We start from the raw sequence: 18,417 nt of genomic DNA on the forward strand, positions 1-18,417 counted from the left end.
TCAGACACTTACTTACTCATTTAGTAAGACACTCTGCCTCATTGGGGATAATGATAGATAACATCTGTCTTTCAGGATTTTGAGGATCAAATGAAAGAAAGGTTTACAAACTTTATAGAACTATATAAATGTTATTATTATTATTATTATTATTATTATTATTATTATTTTGGTTACCCTATTATATATTTCACTCATTGGAAGGCTTGTAGTCCACCAGAAACTTCAGACCTTTCCCAGACTAACTCCTTTTTAAAAAATTTTAAAAAATTTAAAAAAAGTTAATTAATTTAGAATATCAGTTTAACTTCTGTCTAACCTACTCTCCTCATCTTATATTTATTAAATCCTTTATTTATTCCTTTGTTGAATCCAAGTGTCAAACCTGTGTCAACTGATTGGTTCCATTTCAGTGTTCTAGCCCAGGATATTTTTAGGATCTGTAAGAAATTAAATTTAGGTTTTATGCTAAATATGAGAATTCTAAAGTAATATTATGGTTGCTGATTTAAAAACATTACAGCTTAAGTCAAAATAACTTTTAGCAGCTTTATTTACAAAGCGGTAGAAAGAGTGAAAGTGGAAAAATGTAGATAAAGAGACAGAAAATACTGCCTAACTACAAAATACCCTAAGTTTAATCCTAATGTCTCCAGACCTCAAATGTGAATCCGAAAGTGAATTTCACTAGAATCCAAAGTTCTAATTAGGAAGCTGAAATCCAAAGAACCAGGAGATGCTGCACCTTCAGTGCACACAAAGCTAAGACTGTGAAGAATTCATGCTGAAGGGAGTGTCCCACTGTGAAGATAGGTTTGACTCTCCCCTTGCCTGTTTTTAGCTAATCAAATCAAGAACTTAAAGTACCTCTCCTTGACACTAAGTAAGAGAGTTCCACAAGTTCCTGTCCCTTCCCCACTTTAAACCAATAGCAGCCTTTCAATTTGCCTTGCCCTGCCCAGGGAGTTGTCACCCAGTCTAGCAAGTGACTTGGGAACTCTCTTACTTAGTGTCAAATAGGGGTACTTCAAGTTCTTGATTAGATTAGTTAAAAATAGGCAAGGGGAGAGTTAATCCCATCTTCACACCACTGAAGGAACTAAGGAAGGAATCTCTCCACTCACCACTGCAAGCCAACGCAGGATCCAGGGAGAGTCTCCTCCTCCAGTCGGGCTCACCAACTCAGAGAAAGAATCCATCAGTCCTCAAGCTGGCCTTTTTAAAGTAGTTTTCTTGACATCACTTCCTATCATTCCTCCACTTTATGGGAACCAATTGTAGTCTTTCAATTTGCCTACTACTGCCCAAGGGGGTGTGGCAGTAGCCTTTGGAGGTGTGAGTTTACTCTAGTTAATTAACTCTTGAACTCTTTTACTTAGTGCCAAGTAGGGGTTCTTTAGTTTTTGACTAATTAACTTAAAAGTTTCTGATTGATGGACAAAGAGAGCTTGATTCACTCTTCACAGATCCTGATGTGTCCAACTCTCATTCAGCAAGGATGCCCTTGACACCTTTATCCAAGTTGTTGAAACAAATGTTAAACAGCCCAAGACCAAGCAAGATCCATGGGACTCTTGGAGTCTACCTTCCAAATTGACATAGAACATTCATGACCACTCATTGAATCTGACCTTCTACCTGGTTCTGAATCCATCTTGTCCTTTTGTCTAGTCCACATCTTTTGAGCTTCCCCACAATAATAGCAGGAGAGACTTTCAAGTGCTTTGGTGTAATTTAGAAAACCCTGGAGGCAGCTGATTCATCAGAAAGGAGAGAGGAGTGTGGTGTCACCATTTCTTCAAAAAGTCAATCTGGCACATGGTGATGATGTACTTTAGAGCTGCTTACTTAACTCTCTCTTACAACACTTCCTAGCATTTTTCCAAAGTCACCAAACTATAATTTGTAGTTTCCATTTTTCTACTTTGAAAAAAGTTCATATAGTTTTGCTCTGTTCCATTCTTGTGGAATCCTACTTCTCCCTGATTTTTCACTTATCCACTCAGCTGTCACATCTGCCAGTCCCTCATTATCTGAATATATGGTTCATTTGGATCATTTGACTTAAATTCATCAACAATATCTAGGGAAACTTTTATTTTCTTATCTTGTCTCTCAGTTATTATTAGCCATTTTTATTCTTTCTTTCAAAGTCTAGAGGTTCATTCTTCTGGTAGAGAAAAAAGCAAACTATGAATTTCGAAGCTCTGTTTTCTTGCTTTTCATCAGTTGACATTGCCCCATCTATGTTCGAGCAGTGGTCTTTATCCCTTGTTTGAGCCTCCTCTTTTCTCTGATATAGCTTTGTTTATTTTTAAAATTAAAAATTAAAAAAAGTTAAATTAAAAATTAAAATTTTTCTAATTACATGTAATAAGTTTTTAATGTTCGTTTTAAAAAATTTTGAGTTCCAAATTCTCTACCATCTTCTTCCCCTACCTTGAGAAGGCAAACACTGATATAGATCATACATGTACAATCATGCAAAATATATTTCCATATTAGCCATGTTGTAAAAGAAAACACAGACCAAAACAAAAAACTCCCAAGAAAAAGAAAGTTAAAAAAGTTTGCTTTGATTTGTGTTCAGACTCTTATCAGTTCTTTCTGATAGCATGTTTCGTCATCAGTTCTTTGGAATTGTCTCAAATCATTGTATTGCTGAGAATGGTCAAGTCTTTCATAATTGATCATCATACAGTATCTAGTGTAGCTCTGATGACCCTTTTTTCTTATCTTATATTTTCTCACCAATGTTAGCTTTTGCTCCCTTGACAATGTCCTTACAGGATTCAGCTACACTTTTGAATTCTTCTTCTGCTATCTCTTCTTTTAAAAAATCTAAGTTGTTGAGTGAGTTTCCTGTTGCTTCAGGAAACTCCCCCTCTCCCCCCCTTCACAGTAGAGTTATTTCTCTCTGGTTCTTCAAATTTCATCTTTCGGCTCTTTCATTCTTCCCATCCTTCTTGGGCTGACGCTAACCTCTTACCTTGGTTTATCACTTTGATATTTCTTCTCTTTGCTTCTGTACTAACTACCATCTGTTTCTCTGGTTTCCCTTCTTCATCCTTTTTTCTCCTCAGGTTGAGTAGTTTTCCTTTGACTTACCATCTTTTTCTCTGAAATTAGTCCTCACTAAATTCACATTGAAAAATTTCAAAGCTCTCCAAATAGTTTTCATAATTTCCTTGTCCCTATTTGACAAAGGCCTTTTCTAGCCTTCTTTACCATAAACCAGAAACAGACAGAGGAACTATCATATTATTCTGTTTTTCCTATTTTCTCAGGACTTCCAGACTTGAAAAAAGTGGTGGTGATACCATATGTTGGCTCCAGAGAGAAGATTGACATTTCGAAGATTCCTCATAGGTATGCTGACCTAATGCTTTGACCTACCCCAAGTACAGTAGAGTATGTATTTACTCTCATCGGAAAAATAGCTCTACATGGGAATAGAGGCTGATAGAACTATAGAATGTCAGATGTGGAAGAGACTTTAGGACAGGGCTTCTTTATTTAGAGTCCATATGTAGATAGATTTCAATGACTCCATGACCTCCGATGGGGAAAATTAATATCTTTTTTTAAAACTAATGTTTAACTGAAATTGAGTGGTTCCTTTAATTATGAATTTTAAAAAATGCTGTTGAAGAACTATCTGAGAAAAGGGGTTCATAGGTTTCATAAGGCTGCCAGAGTGGTCCATGGTAAGTCAAATCATCAAATATTTGTTAAGATATTACTTCATTTCATGTCAGACACTGTGCTAAGTTCTGGGAATACAAATACAGGGAAAAAGAAAGCTAGTTCCTGCCCTCAAGGAGCTTATATTCTAAAGGGTGAAGAAAACTCATAAAAGGAGGTGGAAAGCAGAGGAAATGGAGGTGGGGTGGCAGGTGTGTGTAGAAAGTGCCTGTGTGGGGAAATGCATACAAAGAAGTCTGGAGAATTAGGAACAGAGCTTGGAAAGGAACAGGAGGGTTCTGGATGGGTCTCAGCAGCCAGAGGAAAGGGCCATAAGGCTAAAGGCATTTTCCAGAATGAGAATGCTGCTGGGGTAGAGTGACAGATTGGGGTGAGAAGGTTGCTGGGGAATGGTTGAAGAAGCATGGAGCCCAGAGAGTCAAGTTGGGGGGACACCCAGAGTAGAATCCTGTGGCCATACAGGAGAGATCATCAATCCAGGCCCCTTCTATACTGAAGCCCAAGGAAGGGAGTGACACAGCTATCTTATATAACTAATAATCAACAGAGTAGGGATTTGAACTCAGATCTTCTAAACTCAGTTCCAGTCTTCTTTCCATTTTGTTTTGCTGCTTGTCTTGAACAATTTTGGAATCATTCTAGGTAGGAGGTAATGAAGTCTACGAGGGTGATACCAAGTCTAGCACTCAGCATTGGGAAGAGTGCTGTGATATGGGAACTTCTGGAGGAGGTGGGACTATGCCTAGATGTATTCTGAGCTCTGATAAGAGTTTTTTTTTATAGAGAAGAAGAAAGGTATTTTGAGCTAGGATATGGCATGGAGCAGAAGTTAAGAGGGTGGGCATGCTAAGGGATCAGTGAACTGATTGCACTGGATAAGTCTAGAGATATAGTGACAGGAGATGGAGGCCAAATCATGCTGGGCCTTCAGTGTCTTGCTGAGGTGTTGGAACATGAACCATGGCTACAGTGGAGAGCCCGTAGATGTGGGCAGGTGAACTTACTACAAAACGGGAGTTAGGTTGATGGTTTCATGTCTCTGAGGCTTTTTCCTCTTTTTTAATTGACAGATTGAAACATAGGCAGTGTTGGTGTCGTGGCTGGTCTGGGTATGAAGATCTAGGGGTTCTAGTCTTGGTTCTGCCACAAACTTTGTATAACAGAGTGATGGTCTCAGTTTACTCTCTGTCAGTTGGGTTTGAGGGGTAGGAAGTTGCGATGTCAGAATTGAAAATAATTTCTTTCCTCTCTGCTTCTGCCATAATTCTGATGTGTCTTTTGGCTTTTACATTCTAGTTTTAGTAACTCAGACAGGGATATAGAATTGGTGTTCTGATTTTATTTTTAGAAAAGTGTACAGCTTCAGAAATGTCTAACTCAAAGCTGGGCATTTCACATTGAAAAGGTATTTATTCATAATGGGGAATATTGGATAGGTTGCATTATCCACTTCATTTAGCTTTGTACAATACAAGAAGCTTCCCTCATTAAACTCTTGGAATTCACTTGCCAATCCTTTTCGTCTTTGGATTTCTGGATGCCCAAGATAAACTAAAAACATCTGTACATAGATATACCAACAAGGCTGGGGCAAAAAAAAATCCTCTGAGCTTTTCAGTTTTAGAAAAGCAACAAAAATTGTAGCAATTTGATTTGATTTATAGCTCATTTGAAATAAAAGGTCTTTTTTTGGCCAGGTAGTCTGTTAGATTAAACATTTTATATAAATGAAATTCCTAGAGGAGTGGAGGCACAAATAAGCCTTTTATTGGCTGTAAAAGTCAGCAGTGAATCATGTTATTGATACTTGTAAGTAGTGTGTTGTGTTTATGTCCTATGGAGATATTTTTTTTTTGGATGCACTTTCTAAACTGTCAGAGCTCCACAGGGATCAGGTTCATCCTTTCTTAAGGATGGTCTCCAGCATAAGAAAGTAGCACCCTGAGCCCAGTGCCTAGTGCAGAGGAAATGCTGGAGAAGGGCTTGCTGGCTAACTGAAACACTGCTTTGATTGCAACATCATCACTTGGCACGTTTCTTTAGACTGGTTAGAACATGGAGGCCAGAGAGTCAGAGTTGGGGGGGCACCCAGAGAAGAATCCTGTGGCCATACATAGGCCTCTTATGTTTTGCTGCTTGTCTTAAACAATTTTGGAATCAACCCAGGTAGGAGGTAATGAAGGCTACAAGGATGACATCAAGTATAGCACTCAGTGTTGGGAAAAGAGTGTTGTGATCTGGGAAGTCCTCCTGGAGAAGAGGAACTTTTTTTTCTTTCCAGTGACAGGTAGAAAGACGACATTTGCCAAACAGAACATTTGGATGTTGTATTAGTAGGGTGAGGGATGGGGAGTCAGACTTTTGGATGGGCTATTTAGGGGATTTGGAGATTCTTTGCTCTGTCAGCTAAGTTATATGGTCTCAAGGAATTCATTTCACCGTTTTGGACCCCAGCTTATTTACATGTAAAATGAGAGAATTGGATCAGATTACTTATCTTTTTAGTTTCTTCCAAATTTGATTCTCCTGTGCATTTCCATTAATCTCAGGGTATAAAAAAAGTATCTCAATGGGCTTTGCCTTTTTCTGCAGCTCCATGACATGTGGTCCATCATAATTGAGGGAGAAGACCCACAAGATGGAGCTTGGGGACCAGATGTGTTTGTTTCTGGATGCCTTCAAAACTCCTTTCATTCTTGGGAAACTTACTCCAACACTTGCTTCTTCCTGCTTGTAAGGCAGCTAGGTGCAAAAAATACACATAGCCTGCAAATGAAATTCACTGAGTGGTTTTTGAACTTGCAGATAAGTGGCATACTCTTGGAAATATTGTAAAGGCTAATTAATTTGGACTTCACTCCATGGCACAGCCACTCAGAGGCAGTATGGCCTACTGGATAGAGTTGGTCTTGGAACCACAGAAACAGGTTCAGGTGCCTCCTCTGGTGGGATGACCTTGTGTAAGTCACTGAGTTCCTCAGTGCTCTAGATAATTCTCTTCAATTTGCCTATCCTTGGCACATACAATAATTTGGACTTTCTGGGCTATCTTTTTCCTATCTTTGGGGGAGGTAGGGATTTGAAAACAATAATAAAAATAATAACACTAGCTAACCTTTTTGTAGAGCTTACATGTGTGTCAAGAACTATGCTAAACTCTACCATTATTTTCTCATTTGATCCTCACAACAACTTTTGGAGGTAGATGCTATTATTATCTCCATTTTACAGATGAGAAAATTGAGGTAAACAGAGATTAAATGACTTGCCCAGCTTGTAGCTCTATCTGGAGTCTGGAGTCATATTTCAACGTAGGTCTTCTTGATTCCAGGCCTTGAGTGCTTTGTTCACTGCACCTCCTTGCTGCCCAAATCAGATAATCAGTGAAAATAAGGGCCTTTTTGAGAGGGAAAGTTAGGGCTAGTAGCTATGTGGCACAGTGGATAGAGCACCATGTCAGGAGGACCTGTTTTCAAATGTGACCTCAGATACTTTCTAGCTGTATGATCCTGAACAATTCACTGAACCTTGACTGTCTACCTCTTGCTGCTCTTCTGTTTTAGGATTGATACTAAGATACCATAGATAAAGGTTAAAAAAAGTGAAAGTTAGCAATTTGTTTGAAGAGCCCCTTTAACAGTGATGGCATACAACCAATGAATATATAATTACAAATTATTTTTATTTGTTCAATTTGTTAAAGTATTTATAAAGTTTTCTTAATGTCTAAGGGCTTCACTTATGTTAGTCAAGTGGAGCTCTAGGCACGCTTTCCCTCATACCAAAAGATCTTTTGAGCATAACCCAGCAGCTGGCTGTGTCAGTTCCATTGTGAGGGAGGACTGTTTCTCAGCTGACTCTTGGGGTTATGTGCTACATTTCAGAAATCGATGATCTTTAACAACTTTGTTTCCTGTATCTGCCAACAGTGTATTTCTAGATGACTTCCTTGGAGCTGAGAAAGGAGACCAGGCTCCCCAGCTGGAATTTGAGCAGCTGCCTTTCAGCCACCCCCTCTTTATTATGTTCTCCTCAGGTACCACTGGAGCTCCAAAGTGCATGGTGCATTCTGCTGGGGTAGGTCATCTTTCCATAGGTTGGGGGGGGGGTATTGGTCACTGATTGTGTCGCTTTATAATGACGAGATGGAGAAGGACTATTTGTATTTGGGGGCTCCTCTAGCAGTCTGGTACCTACCCACTTTACAGTCTTCATGAATGTTGGGCATTGTATGTAGCAGGAGCAAAAATGATGATGGAAATCCAAGTAGATTTTTAGAAATGTTTGCTACCAAAACCCAGAGTGTGCTTCCTGCACAGTGTTCATATGTCTAATCAGCCCCTCCTTTTTCTTGCATGTATACATGGATCTAACAGGTGACTTTCAGGGGTTAAGAAATAATTTTTAGCATAGTGTAAAGTAGATCATTCCTCATTGCTTCCCATTGAAGCATTGCTTTCCTGAAGAAATAAGGAAAAAATATTTACCAATCTTCATCAGTTGTTGATATTTATTTAATTCCTTGCAGTTTACAAAGTGCTTTACAGACAAACTCGTTTGTTTCTTGAGGTAGGGATTATTGCCCTTATTTTATAGATAAAATTTCCAGAGGTTCAGTAGCTTGCCTGTGGTTGTATAGGTAATAGATGCCAGAGTATGAGACTGGCTAAAATCAACCGGGTTTCAAGGACTTCATTACTCTTACTATTGTACTGTATTTCCTCTACATTCCCAAAATTTAAAAGATATTTGCAAAATGAGGAAACTTTGCGACCAAGTAGAATTAAATACATTAGTATACTTTAGTATTGTCTGTAGAGTTCTAAAGTCTCTTTGTTAGTTTGGGAACATAAAATTGATTATATATGATTAAGTTTGATCATAAAATTAATGTTTCACATATTTTGAGGAAAAAAAAAAACCCGGGAGTTTTAAAAAAATAAACTTTCAAATTTCTAGGAAAAGGGCCACCTGCTGACCTCTTTCTAAAGTGTTACTATTTAAACTAGATGGGAAAGCAGCAGCAGAAGTAGATCCTGTTGGCCAAACAGCTTAAAAATAAGGTGTAGTGTGTGGCAGTCTTCTTTTGAATTTCCTTTACCTGCAAGATCTTAGAAATCTCTTTTGCTTATCCTTTTTGAAATTTAATCTAATTCTCTGATGGAGACCCTCAAAAACAAGCTTCTTATGCCACCTCACAGCAAGAGAGGCATTTGAATGTAGACAAAATTCTTAAATATGTTTATCTGATATATACTAAGTTTAAATATGAAATATCCTTACCTTAATAGATGTACCCTTCCATTTCATGATATCAAAGAGAGACCTGACATAGGAAATCTATGATTACAGAGAAGAGAAATCAATGGGGATTGTTTATTTTACAAAATGATGTATATACCACAGTGCTCACTTAAGTATGCTTTGTGTCAGGGGCAGCTGGGTAGCTCAGTGGATTGAGAGCCAGGCCTAGAGATGGTAGGTCCTGGGTTCAAATGTGACCCTCAGACACTTCCTAGCTGTGTGACCCTGGGCAAGTCACTTAACCCCCATTGCGTAGCCCTTACTGCTCTTCTGCCTGGGAACCAATACACAGTATTGATTCCAAGATGGAAGGTAAGGGTTTTTAAAACAAAACAAAACAAAACAAAAAAGTATGCTTTGTGTCAATTACATTTGATTGACAAAAATTAAACTTCAAAAATTTGTGTTATAATTTTCTGTGATTTATACCTTTTCCCAAATTATAATTTGCCCTCTTTTAGGGGAGCTTTTTTTCCTGGGGATTTGCTATCTCTTTTAAACCTCCTTTGCTAAACTGAAGATGTTCAAGATTAGGGTGATGAGGAAGAAATAAACCAACCATTTTTCTTTGCTCCCTCTGTGTCTGAGTGGAAAATTTAGTTCTGTTGACTCAACTTTTTATAGCTTTGAGGGAAGGAAGGAATTGGTCAGTTTGCTCAAGTGTTTCATCTTCTCTGTCTACTTCCAAAATAATATCTAAATGTTAATTTTAATTTTAATTTATTATTATTATCTTTGTTTTCCCAGATTACATGTCAATAAAATTTTTAAAAGTTCTTTTCTGACATTTTGCAATCTGTGTTTTTTCCTTCTTACCCCTACCCCCTGTTCAAGAAGGCAGGTAACATGATATAGGTTATACATATATAATACATTTTCCATTTTTGTCATGTTTTGAAACAATATTCACACTGTGTCAAGGAAGTTCATTCCCTCCCCCTCCCGAGTAGCTTGACCTGTCCATCAATATTCCAGACATAACACACTTGCACCAGGTTTTGCATCTCTGTACGTGCTGTACGTCAATAAGAGTGAGGGGGGAGGTCCTGAAGGGGCTTCTTGCTTGAAACGGACTTGGGAGCAGGGCAATCAGGTAAAGGAAAAAGGAAAAAGAGGAAGAGACTGGCAGGCCAGGAAACATGTGGTCAGGTTACTTAGAGGAATGATTGTCTACCCTTTCTAATAAACTTTATAAAATATATATCTGGGTAGAAATATTATTTCAATTCTTACAGTACTGCTTACATTTATGGAGGAAATAATTGTTAGTTTTTAAATAACAAGTTAAACATAGAGAGAGAGGGAATGGTTATCACCAATAAGTATGTTTGTTTGTTTTTTTAAACCCTTACTGTGTATTGGCTCTAAGGCAGAAGAACAGTAAGGGCTAGGCAATGGGGGTTAAGGGACTTGCCCAGGGTCACACAGCTGGGGAGTGTCTGAGGCCAGATTTGAACCTAGGACCTCCCATCTCTAGGCCTGAATTTCAATCCACTGAGCTACCCAGTTGCCCCCAAGTATGTTTTTTTACACATTTGATGATATGTTTTCCTCTTAGTAATTCCTTATATTAGTGTTGGGGTTATGTTAGGTAACAGCTCACTAATCAATGATTTTTTTTTGTATTACTGTAAAGAAAATTTTCTGTTCATTTTTGTTCCTCCCTTTCCCTCCTTCTTCTCCGCTGTGAAGTTTTTGAGGCCTCATTGTGAACTCTCAGGTTGACTTCAATAATGAAGGAGAGAGGGAGTAAGACCCTGTAAAGTAGCCAAGCTTGAGTTTCCATAGACCAAACTGACTCAGGTCCAATTCTTTGTTCTGAACAGCTTTCTTCCTGTCCTCTCCCTACTTCTCCTAGGAGAAGTAATGTGGCATAGTAGGAGAAGTATAGCTTTTTAGGTTCAGCAGAGACCTGAATCTTGGACCTTTGCTACTGGCTGAGTGACTGTGGGCCAGTCAGTAAACCATTTGGAGCCTTGTTTTCCTCATTGGTAAAGGGAAGCTAATACATCTATAGTAGCTGCCTCACTGTTGGGAGGATTGGATCAAACAAGATCATGAAGGCACACTCTAAATGCCAGGAGTCCTTTTCTTTCTTATCTGACAGGTGGACACTGCACAAATCTTTCCTCAGAGTCTGTGCTTTTCTCTCCCCTGAATGAAGCTGCATTAAGATAAAGCCCTTTAGTACATGGGTGACTTAAATCCTTGGAGGTATGCAAGATTAAAGTTAATATCCAATAACTCCAAGTATTATATTTTATAAGATTTATTAATAATCACTTGAAGCAGAAGAAATAAAAGGATAAAGGTAAAAGCCCGAGTAAAACCAGCTTTTCCAGCTGCGTTTGCGGGAAAAGAGAGAGGGGCGGGGTCACACCAAATATGTATCCTCTCTATGTAAGGTAAACACGTAAATAGGATGCTGGGATTTAGAGTCCTGGGGAGCAGATTTTAATTATACAGGTGTCTGAGAAGGACTTTGCCCCAAAATATGGAGAGCTCTAGCAGGGTCTCTGATGGCCCTTCCTTTTAGAGTGCTTCTCTCAGTTTTTATTTCATTCGGCCTTTATCAGAACTGAATACCGATTACCTAGTTTTATAAAACTGAGGCAAAGAATGGATAAGTTGTTTGTAGAACAGCAACTCTCTTTTACCCTTTAGAGTATTCTGTTTGTTCTAATCACTAAGCATTTATTATGTGCCAGGCACTGTACTGGGTGTTGAAGATTCAAATACAAAGAATGAAACATCCCCTACTTGCAAAGAGTTCTATTGTGTAAGAAATATGATCCATCTGTCATCGTCCCCACCAAAATCATGACATTTCTTAGAAATGAGAGTTAGAATTCAGCAGAAGAGTGACTTAGCCTTAAATCATTCACTTTATTTAAGGCCCTTCTAACTTCTAGTTTGCTAAGTATACAGATCACTTGTAGTTGGCAGTGTTTTGCTATTTGTCAGATTGATGGCATTAACATATCCAGTCCAGCCCCTCTTAGTTGGAAAAGAGATCATGATTTGTGCCAGAATTTCATTCAGTATTTGTTTCCAAAAGCATATGTTGTTTATACTGGGGGCCTCATCTTTATTGTAAATTCTGATCTATCACTTTTATTTTCAGCCTAAAGTTGGCAGTTTCAATTTAAGGCTCATTAGTCAGTCCAGCACCAGAAAGCATGTAGAGTTTTAAAGCCTCTTGGCATTTTCTTGTCCAATTCATTAGCATGTCTCAGGTGTTAGTGGCAGTAGGAGGACATGATGAAATCCTTCATCACTTCATGAGAACTCAGAAATCAAGTTTCTCAGAGTGGAAAAAGATGTATATTGTTTCTTTTCCTTGAGCAGTGTGCCTAAGTTACCAAAATACATTTTGTTCTGAGGTGTTTTGTCTTAAAAGGAAAATAGCTCCGTTGAATGTATTTTTATTCCCTGTTTCTGTAGGGCACCCTAATCCAGCATCTCAAGGAACACATTCTTCATGGAGACACAACCAGCAATGACATCATTATGTACTATACCACAGTAAGTGTTTTGGTTTTTATTCCAGCTGCTTAGAAAGTATTGTGTGCATTTAAATAAGACTCTCCTCTTCTTTTTTCCTCTTACCTTCATCTCTGACTTGGAAAACATCTTCAGTTTAACATGTTTTCTCTTGCTTTTCTCTCTCTCTTCCACAACTGTGCACATTAATAGAATTCCCAAGGTACTATAAATAAAATTTGATCATTGTGGATCATTGGTCTTCAAGGAGGATTCTTCTCCTGAATTACAACATATGCTTATTTGTCATCATTGCCAGTGTGGCTTCTCCTGCAGTTGACCAAATCCCACCCTGTTCTTGCTATCCAGTGTGACATCAATATGTACAAACTTATCTTCATGTGATGTGGAAATGTGAGAAAGGACTATTTGCCTAATAGGAGAGAAAGGCAGCCATGAGGAACATATAGTTTACTATATGTTATGTCTCCATTCTGGAAGGGTCAGTGCTTATCAGGGGTTCAATTGAGATTTTTAATTTATGGAAATGGATATAGAGAGCAATTGGCTTTCTTTTTTTCACTGAATTCTAAGGGTTAGAACTATCCCTGGCCTGCTCTTGTTGAAGTCTAAAAGAAGTAGTTTAAGAACAAATAAAAGAGAATACTACTTTATATACAGGGTAGTGATCCCTAAAGAGTAATACGAGCTGTGAAAATATGAATAGGTTCAGAAATGTAGAATGCTAACATGTTCTAACAGAATATAAGGCTTTTGAGAAAAACTGTTTAGTTTTGAATTTCCAGAGGCTACTACCATAGTGCCATGCACATAGCCTCTTAATGCCTTATTGAATTGAATTAAAAGGGACTCTAGAAAGCATTTTGTTCTGTTCCCTTTTTTTATAAATGGGAAAACTGAGTCACAGAGACATGCTTAAAGAAGCTACTACTAACTAACTTTACTACTAACTTAGTAGTAAAACCAAGACTAAGACACGAAAGTGTCTGGACCTTTAGTACCCTTTCTACTATACTATGCTGCTGCTGGGAGAAAAAAAGAAAAATTATTGGGTAATAAAATCCTAATGATTTATGAGAAAGCCCATATGTTTAGGGCATACCTCTTGTCTGTCTTGCTGCATTGCTTCTATTAGAAAACTGAAGGATCTGTGTGGTTTACTTTGGGGCAGTTCTCTCCTGGACTAGGATTGGATTATGGAGTAATAGGGAATTAGGAGAGGGGGATGGAGTGGCATATGCCCACTTAAATATCACGAGTTGTTCAAATTTGTTGGCCCAAGGAGATCCATGCCTCTGAGGAAAGCTGTCAGATGCTCTGTTCTTGGAACTAGGATTATAGTAAACACTGGGTGCCATAATTTATTCAATTTCTTATTTGGCATTCTTTTATAAGAGTTTTAAGGCCAACCTCAATAAGTCAATATTTTATGGACATTAAGAAGCACACATCCCCTAAAGGGAGGAGACAGCTCATATGTCTCATTTGGATACTGATGACTTAAAACAGTCAGGCTTTCTATCACCTGATAGAAGTGCTGGTAGACCTGGGACATTTGTTCAGATGTTCAATTTAAACTGGAGATGTGTTGCCTCTCATGGTTTTGAATAGTTTCATCTTTATGCAGAATATTTCCATCATAACCTATTTAGCAAATTAGATAATGGATTCTGAAGTGCCTTAAACTATAAAGGGCTATCCACTTGGAAGGGATGATGATTGTCTGCAGCATCAGTGTTATCTTTATTAAGTGGTCTCATCTACATGTGCCAGGTACCTACTGTAATCAGGCTAGTGACACTGCCACCTCCTTCGCCTCCTCTTCTTGTTCACCATGAACAGAAGAGTAGTGGACTGTTTAGGAGGCCTAGATACTGCTCTTCTCTTGGTAGTTGTGTTAGCTAGAGTGAGGGCTTGATTTTTTTTAAACAAAATGAGGTTTGTGATCTCAAATTAATACTAATTTAAATGAGAGTTACAAGCTAAACCCAATTTTCTATTACTCTTTTTGTAATACTGAATGGAAATGTTTAAATTGGCCCTTCTTTGGGAAACTGGGTCACTATAGGCTGATGCTAAAGATGGGAGTTAAGGGGCTCTGCATCATGAAGTGCTTTTGTGATTTGTGATTTTGTGATCTTTGTGATGCTTACCCATTAGTGAATTTTCTAGGCAACCAGTTTAGCTAACATATAGCTTGAATTTCTTCAAACCTTTTCCTTTGCCCTTTTGTTTCTGATTACATCAGGGAAAGAGCCTTTAGTGTAGGCACTGATCTTCCTTGTTAAAACCTTATAATTTTGTCTTTCATTGAGGACTTACAGACTTAACAGAGAAAGTACAGGATTTCATTTCCTTATTTGGAGGATTCCTAGAACTTACCCCCTAAATGAGGGGAAATAAGGGGGAGGGAGTGTGGGTCTCCTTTATTTTCTGCCAAGTGAATTATAGTACTTGGAGTTGGTCCTCTAATGGTCCTCTCTTATGTATGGAGCATAACTATGTTCGTGATCTTTTCCCTTCTCAGCCTGGTTTGACTCTTGCCCTGTTGCCTTTGAAAATTCCTTTGAGTTAGACATGGTATTGTTCATGTGCCCTCCACATCTTTTCATGCTGTACTGCATGTATAAAATGTCTAATTGTGGGAGGGAATAGGCCTTCTTGACCTATTGGAGATGGCTTCCATCCAAATGAATAAGATGCTGAGTGAATGGAGAGATTTCTCCTGGTATAAACATTGGTCCTTTGTCTCTTCCAGATTGGCTGGATGATGTGGAATTGGCTGGTATCTGTGCTTGCAACAGGAGCTTCCGTGGTCCTGTATGATGGTTCTCCCTTGGTTCCAACGGCTAATGTGCTCTGGGATTTGGTTGACAGACTAGGGTAGGTAAATAAGATGTTAGCCATTTGTTGGTTATTAGTGAAGTATGAGATTTGGGAAGTATTAACAACTGTTCTCAATATGTGCCTTAAGGCAGCTAAATTCAGGGTACAACTGAGAAGGGCATTTGATACAAACTTCTCCTTGGGGCAGCTAGCTAGCACAGTGGATGGAGCACCAGGCCTGGTGTCAGGAGGATCTAGCCTCAAATCTGGCCTTAGACACTTTCTAACTATGGGCAAGTCTCTCAATTAGCTAACCCTTACTGCTCTGTTGCCTTTGAATGGATACTATTGATTCTAAGCAGCAGGTAAGGGTTTAAAGAAAATACTCTCCTTTTGCCCCTGTACAAAATTGGGATGGATTCTCCTTGGAATATTGTGTGCAGTTCTGGTCCAAGGAAGGACAGCTTAAATGATAGACGATTGCAGGAGTAGCAGTATGAGGACAAGTTAAGATGATGAATCAAGTCTTTTTTGGTCTAGAAAAATGAAGACTCAGATGGAGGCATGGGAAGAGTATGATTGACATCTAAAAAAGCATGAAGGATCTGAATAGGAGGAATACAGGGATTACTCATCGAATCCTTTATCATAATAGATTTCAGAAGATGCTTCTCAGAGCTCAGCAGTAGCAAATTAAGGACAAAAAGAGAATTCTTTTTTTATACAGGTGGACAAACTGAGTAAAAGAACCAAGAGAAAGTCTCCAGTAGATCAAGATAATCCTTTGTGCAAAATTTAGGGAAAGAAATTGATCAGATTATAACAGATGAGAAGGTATAGAGGGAACTTGGGACACCAGTAGAGGGAGGGCCCATGCTAGCAAGATGAAATGTAGGTTTATTGATATCAACAGTTAATTGAATAATAGGGTTGTAATGCGTTATTATTATTATTATTATTATTAACCCTTATTCTCCATCTTGGAATCAATATTGTGTATTGGTTCCAAAGCAGTAAGGGCTAGGGAATGGGGGTTAAGGGCCTTGCCTAGAATTGCACTAGGAAGTGTCCGAAGTCACATCTGATCCCAGGGTCTCCCATCTCCAGGCCTGGTTCTCTGTCCCCTGAGGCACCTAGCTGCTCCATAATACAAAATTTTTTTGTAATGCATTTTTAAAATAGAGAGCAGTTAGGGCTATTTGGTTCAAAGTTGGGAGGTTGATGAATCAGTAGTCATTTATTAAGCTATTAAGTACCAAGGCATGATATTTGGTTAGGAAGGACAGTCTTACTTATAAATGACCAGTTGGTTCTCATCAGAAGCAGAATTTTAGATTGGTTATGATTCAGTTTGATAGTTCTTAGCTTCTTTTGTTAAAGAACCACAATTCTTTGAGCCAGCCCCCAAAATTGTCATTGTTTTTCTGCAACACTGTCGCATCAGAAGGTCTGATATTTCTTCCTAGATCCAGGGGCAGATGTTAAGATTTTAGGGAATGGCCACAAGACAGTATAAACTGAAGTATGTATGGGCCATTTCTTTGATTCTGGTTGATTATAGGAAGCAAGGAGAGGGCAATGAAGTGGTTCCATAATTGCCTTCCTGTTCCTTTCCAGAGTGACGTTAAGAAATGTCAAAAGATTATTCTCATGAGAACATTCGTTGCTAGATAAGTTACTCAGTACTCTTGATTTTATTTTGATTAATACAATTGTGCAATGATGCTTCATTTCTCTTTGACCAAGGGTGGTTTTTCAGTTTTTATATATAGTCTAGGTACTTTCATGAGACTGAGAGTAAACTGCAGCCTGAAATGTAACTACTTTTGAGTTTTGAACTATTCATGGTAGGAAATAAAAGTGAGAATAAATATTTTTTGTTCATTCATCATTTAAATACAATTTGGCCTATTTGTTGTGATATTTAAATCTTGACATTGGCTTATACCATTAGGACATTTCCTAATGAGGTTGTTTCTAATAAAGTTCCTTGTTATTTGGTTGAAGAAACATCTTCACCCTTTATACATATAGCCTTTGAAACCATTCTGCAGATAAGCTATTAAGTTGGTATATTTAGAGGAAAATGTTTCTTCTCAGGTCATGTTAGTTATAAAGCTTGAGGGCAAGGCCCCATGGAAAGAAAGCATTTGGTATATTTAAATGATCATGTTTCTGTGTGGCCACTAATGTTATATTTAAATTTAAAGCATTTTTGCATGGTGAGGGTGAGGCACTGATTGGAAAGGAAGCAAAGTGAAATAAGATGTCCATTCCATTAGGAAACAAAAGCAGAGTTTTGAAGGGGAGAGAAGTAGTAATAGTGTTTCCAGTTTAGGCTTCTTTGCTTCTTTCTAAGAGAAGGAAGCACTGACTGAACAAATGCAATCATCAAAATGGTTACTGTTTTCTCCTAAGATTTTAATGACCAGAATTTGTGAGATTTGAAACAGAGCCCTTGAAATTCCTGTGATGTTTTAACTTATGTAGACAAATTTAGGTATTAAATTCATTAATTACTAAATATTTCATTTATCATACTAACAGAGAGCCAAAGATTTTGAAAGAATTAATAATTTTTTTTTTTACCCAAAAGATATTGTTATTTTGTTTTATTTATTGGGGAAATATCTGAGATACGTTTGGATGAATGATTTGTATTAGGAACAGGACTTTGGGGATATTTTCCCCTGATAACTGAGTTGGCACTGAATTGTTTTAGTTGTTTAATTTTGCTGATCTCTGACTGGGTATTATCATAATGCTGTAGTAAGAGATGGCAAGATCCTGTAGGTTGAATCAGCTATTCTCTAGTGGAAGTTAATCGTTTTGGGAGTTACTCAGGGATCATTTAGTAAATGATTACTTCAGTAATTGACTAGAGTGTGATTAGTGCATTGAAGCAGTGATTTGCTGAGGGCTCCCCTTGTGACCTCAAGAAATTCATATACTTTCTAGAGAGACTGAACCATCTGCCCAAGGTAGGGATTCTGAAGCCATTTTTAGTTGTGACACTGGTTGAATGGTTAGTTTAGTGACATCTTTTTGGTCCATTTTAAAAGTGCTTTGTAGTGTACA

General features: G+C 38.1%; 1 protein-coding gene across 2 annotated transcripts in view; it reads left to right on the forward strand.

The window, feature by feature from the left end:
• AACS (acetoacetyl-CoA synthetase) overlaps positions 1-18,417 on the forward strand; it is an 89,160-nt gene that overhangs the window by 39,303 nt on the left and 31,440 nt on the right. For both annotated transcript variants that reach the window (XM_001366660.4, XM_056821904.1), the window contains 4 exons: positions 3,288-3,369; positions 7,635-7,782; positions 12,454-12,534; positions 15,272-15,396. In XM_001366660.4, the coding sequence (XP_001366697.1) occupies positions 3,288-3,369; positions 7,635-7,782; positions 12,454-12,534; positions 15,272-15,396 (436 nt within the window). The remainder of the gene's footprint in view (positions 1-3,287; positions 3,370-7,634; positions 7,783-12,453; positions 12,535-15,271; positions 15,397-18,417) is intronic.

The sequence above is a fragment of the Monodelphis domestica genome, chromosome 3 (genome assembly GCF_027887165.1).
Source record: "Monodelphis domestica isolate mMonDom1 chromosome 3, mMonDom1.pri, whole genome shotgun sequence".
NCBI lineage: Eukaryota > Metazoa > Chordata > Mammalia > Didelphimorphia > Didelphidae > Monodelphis > Monodelphis domestica.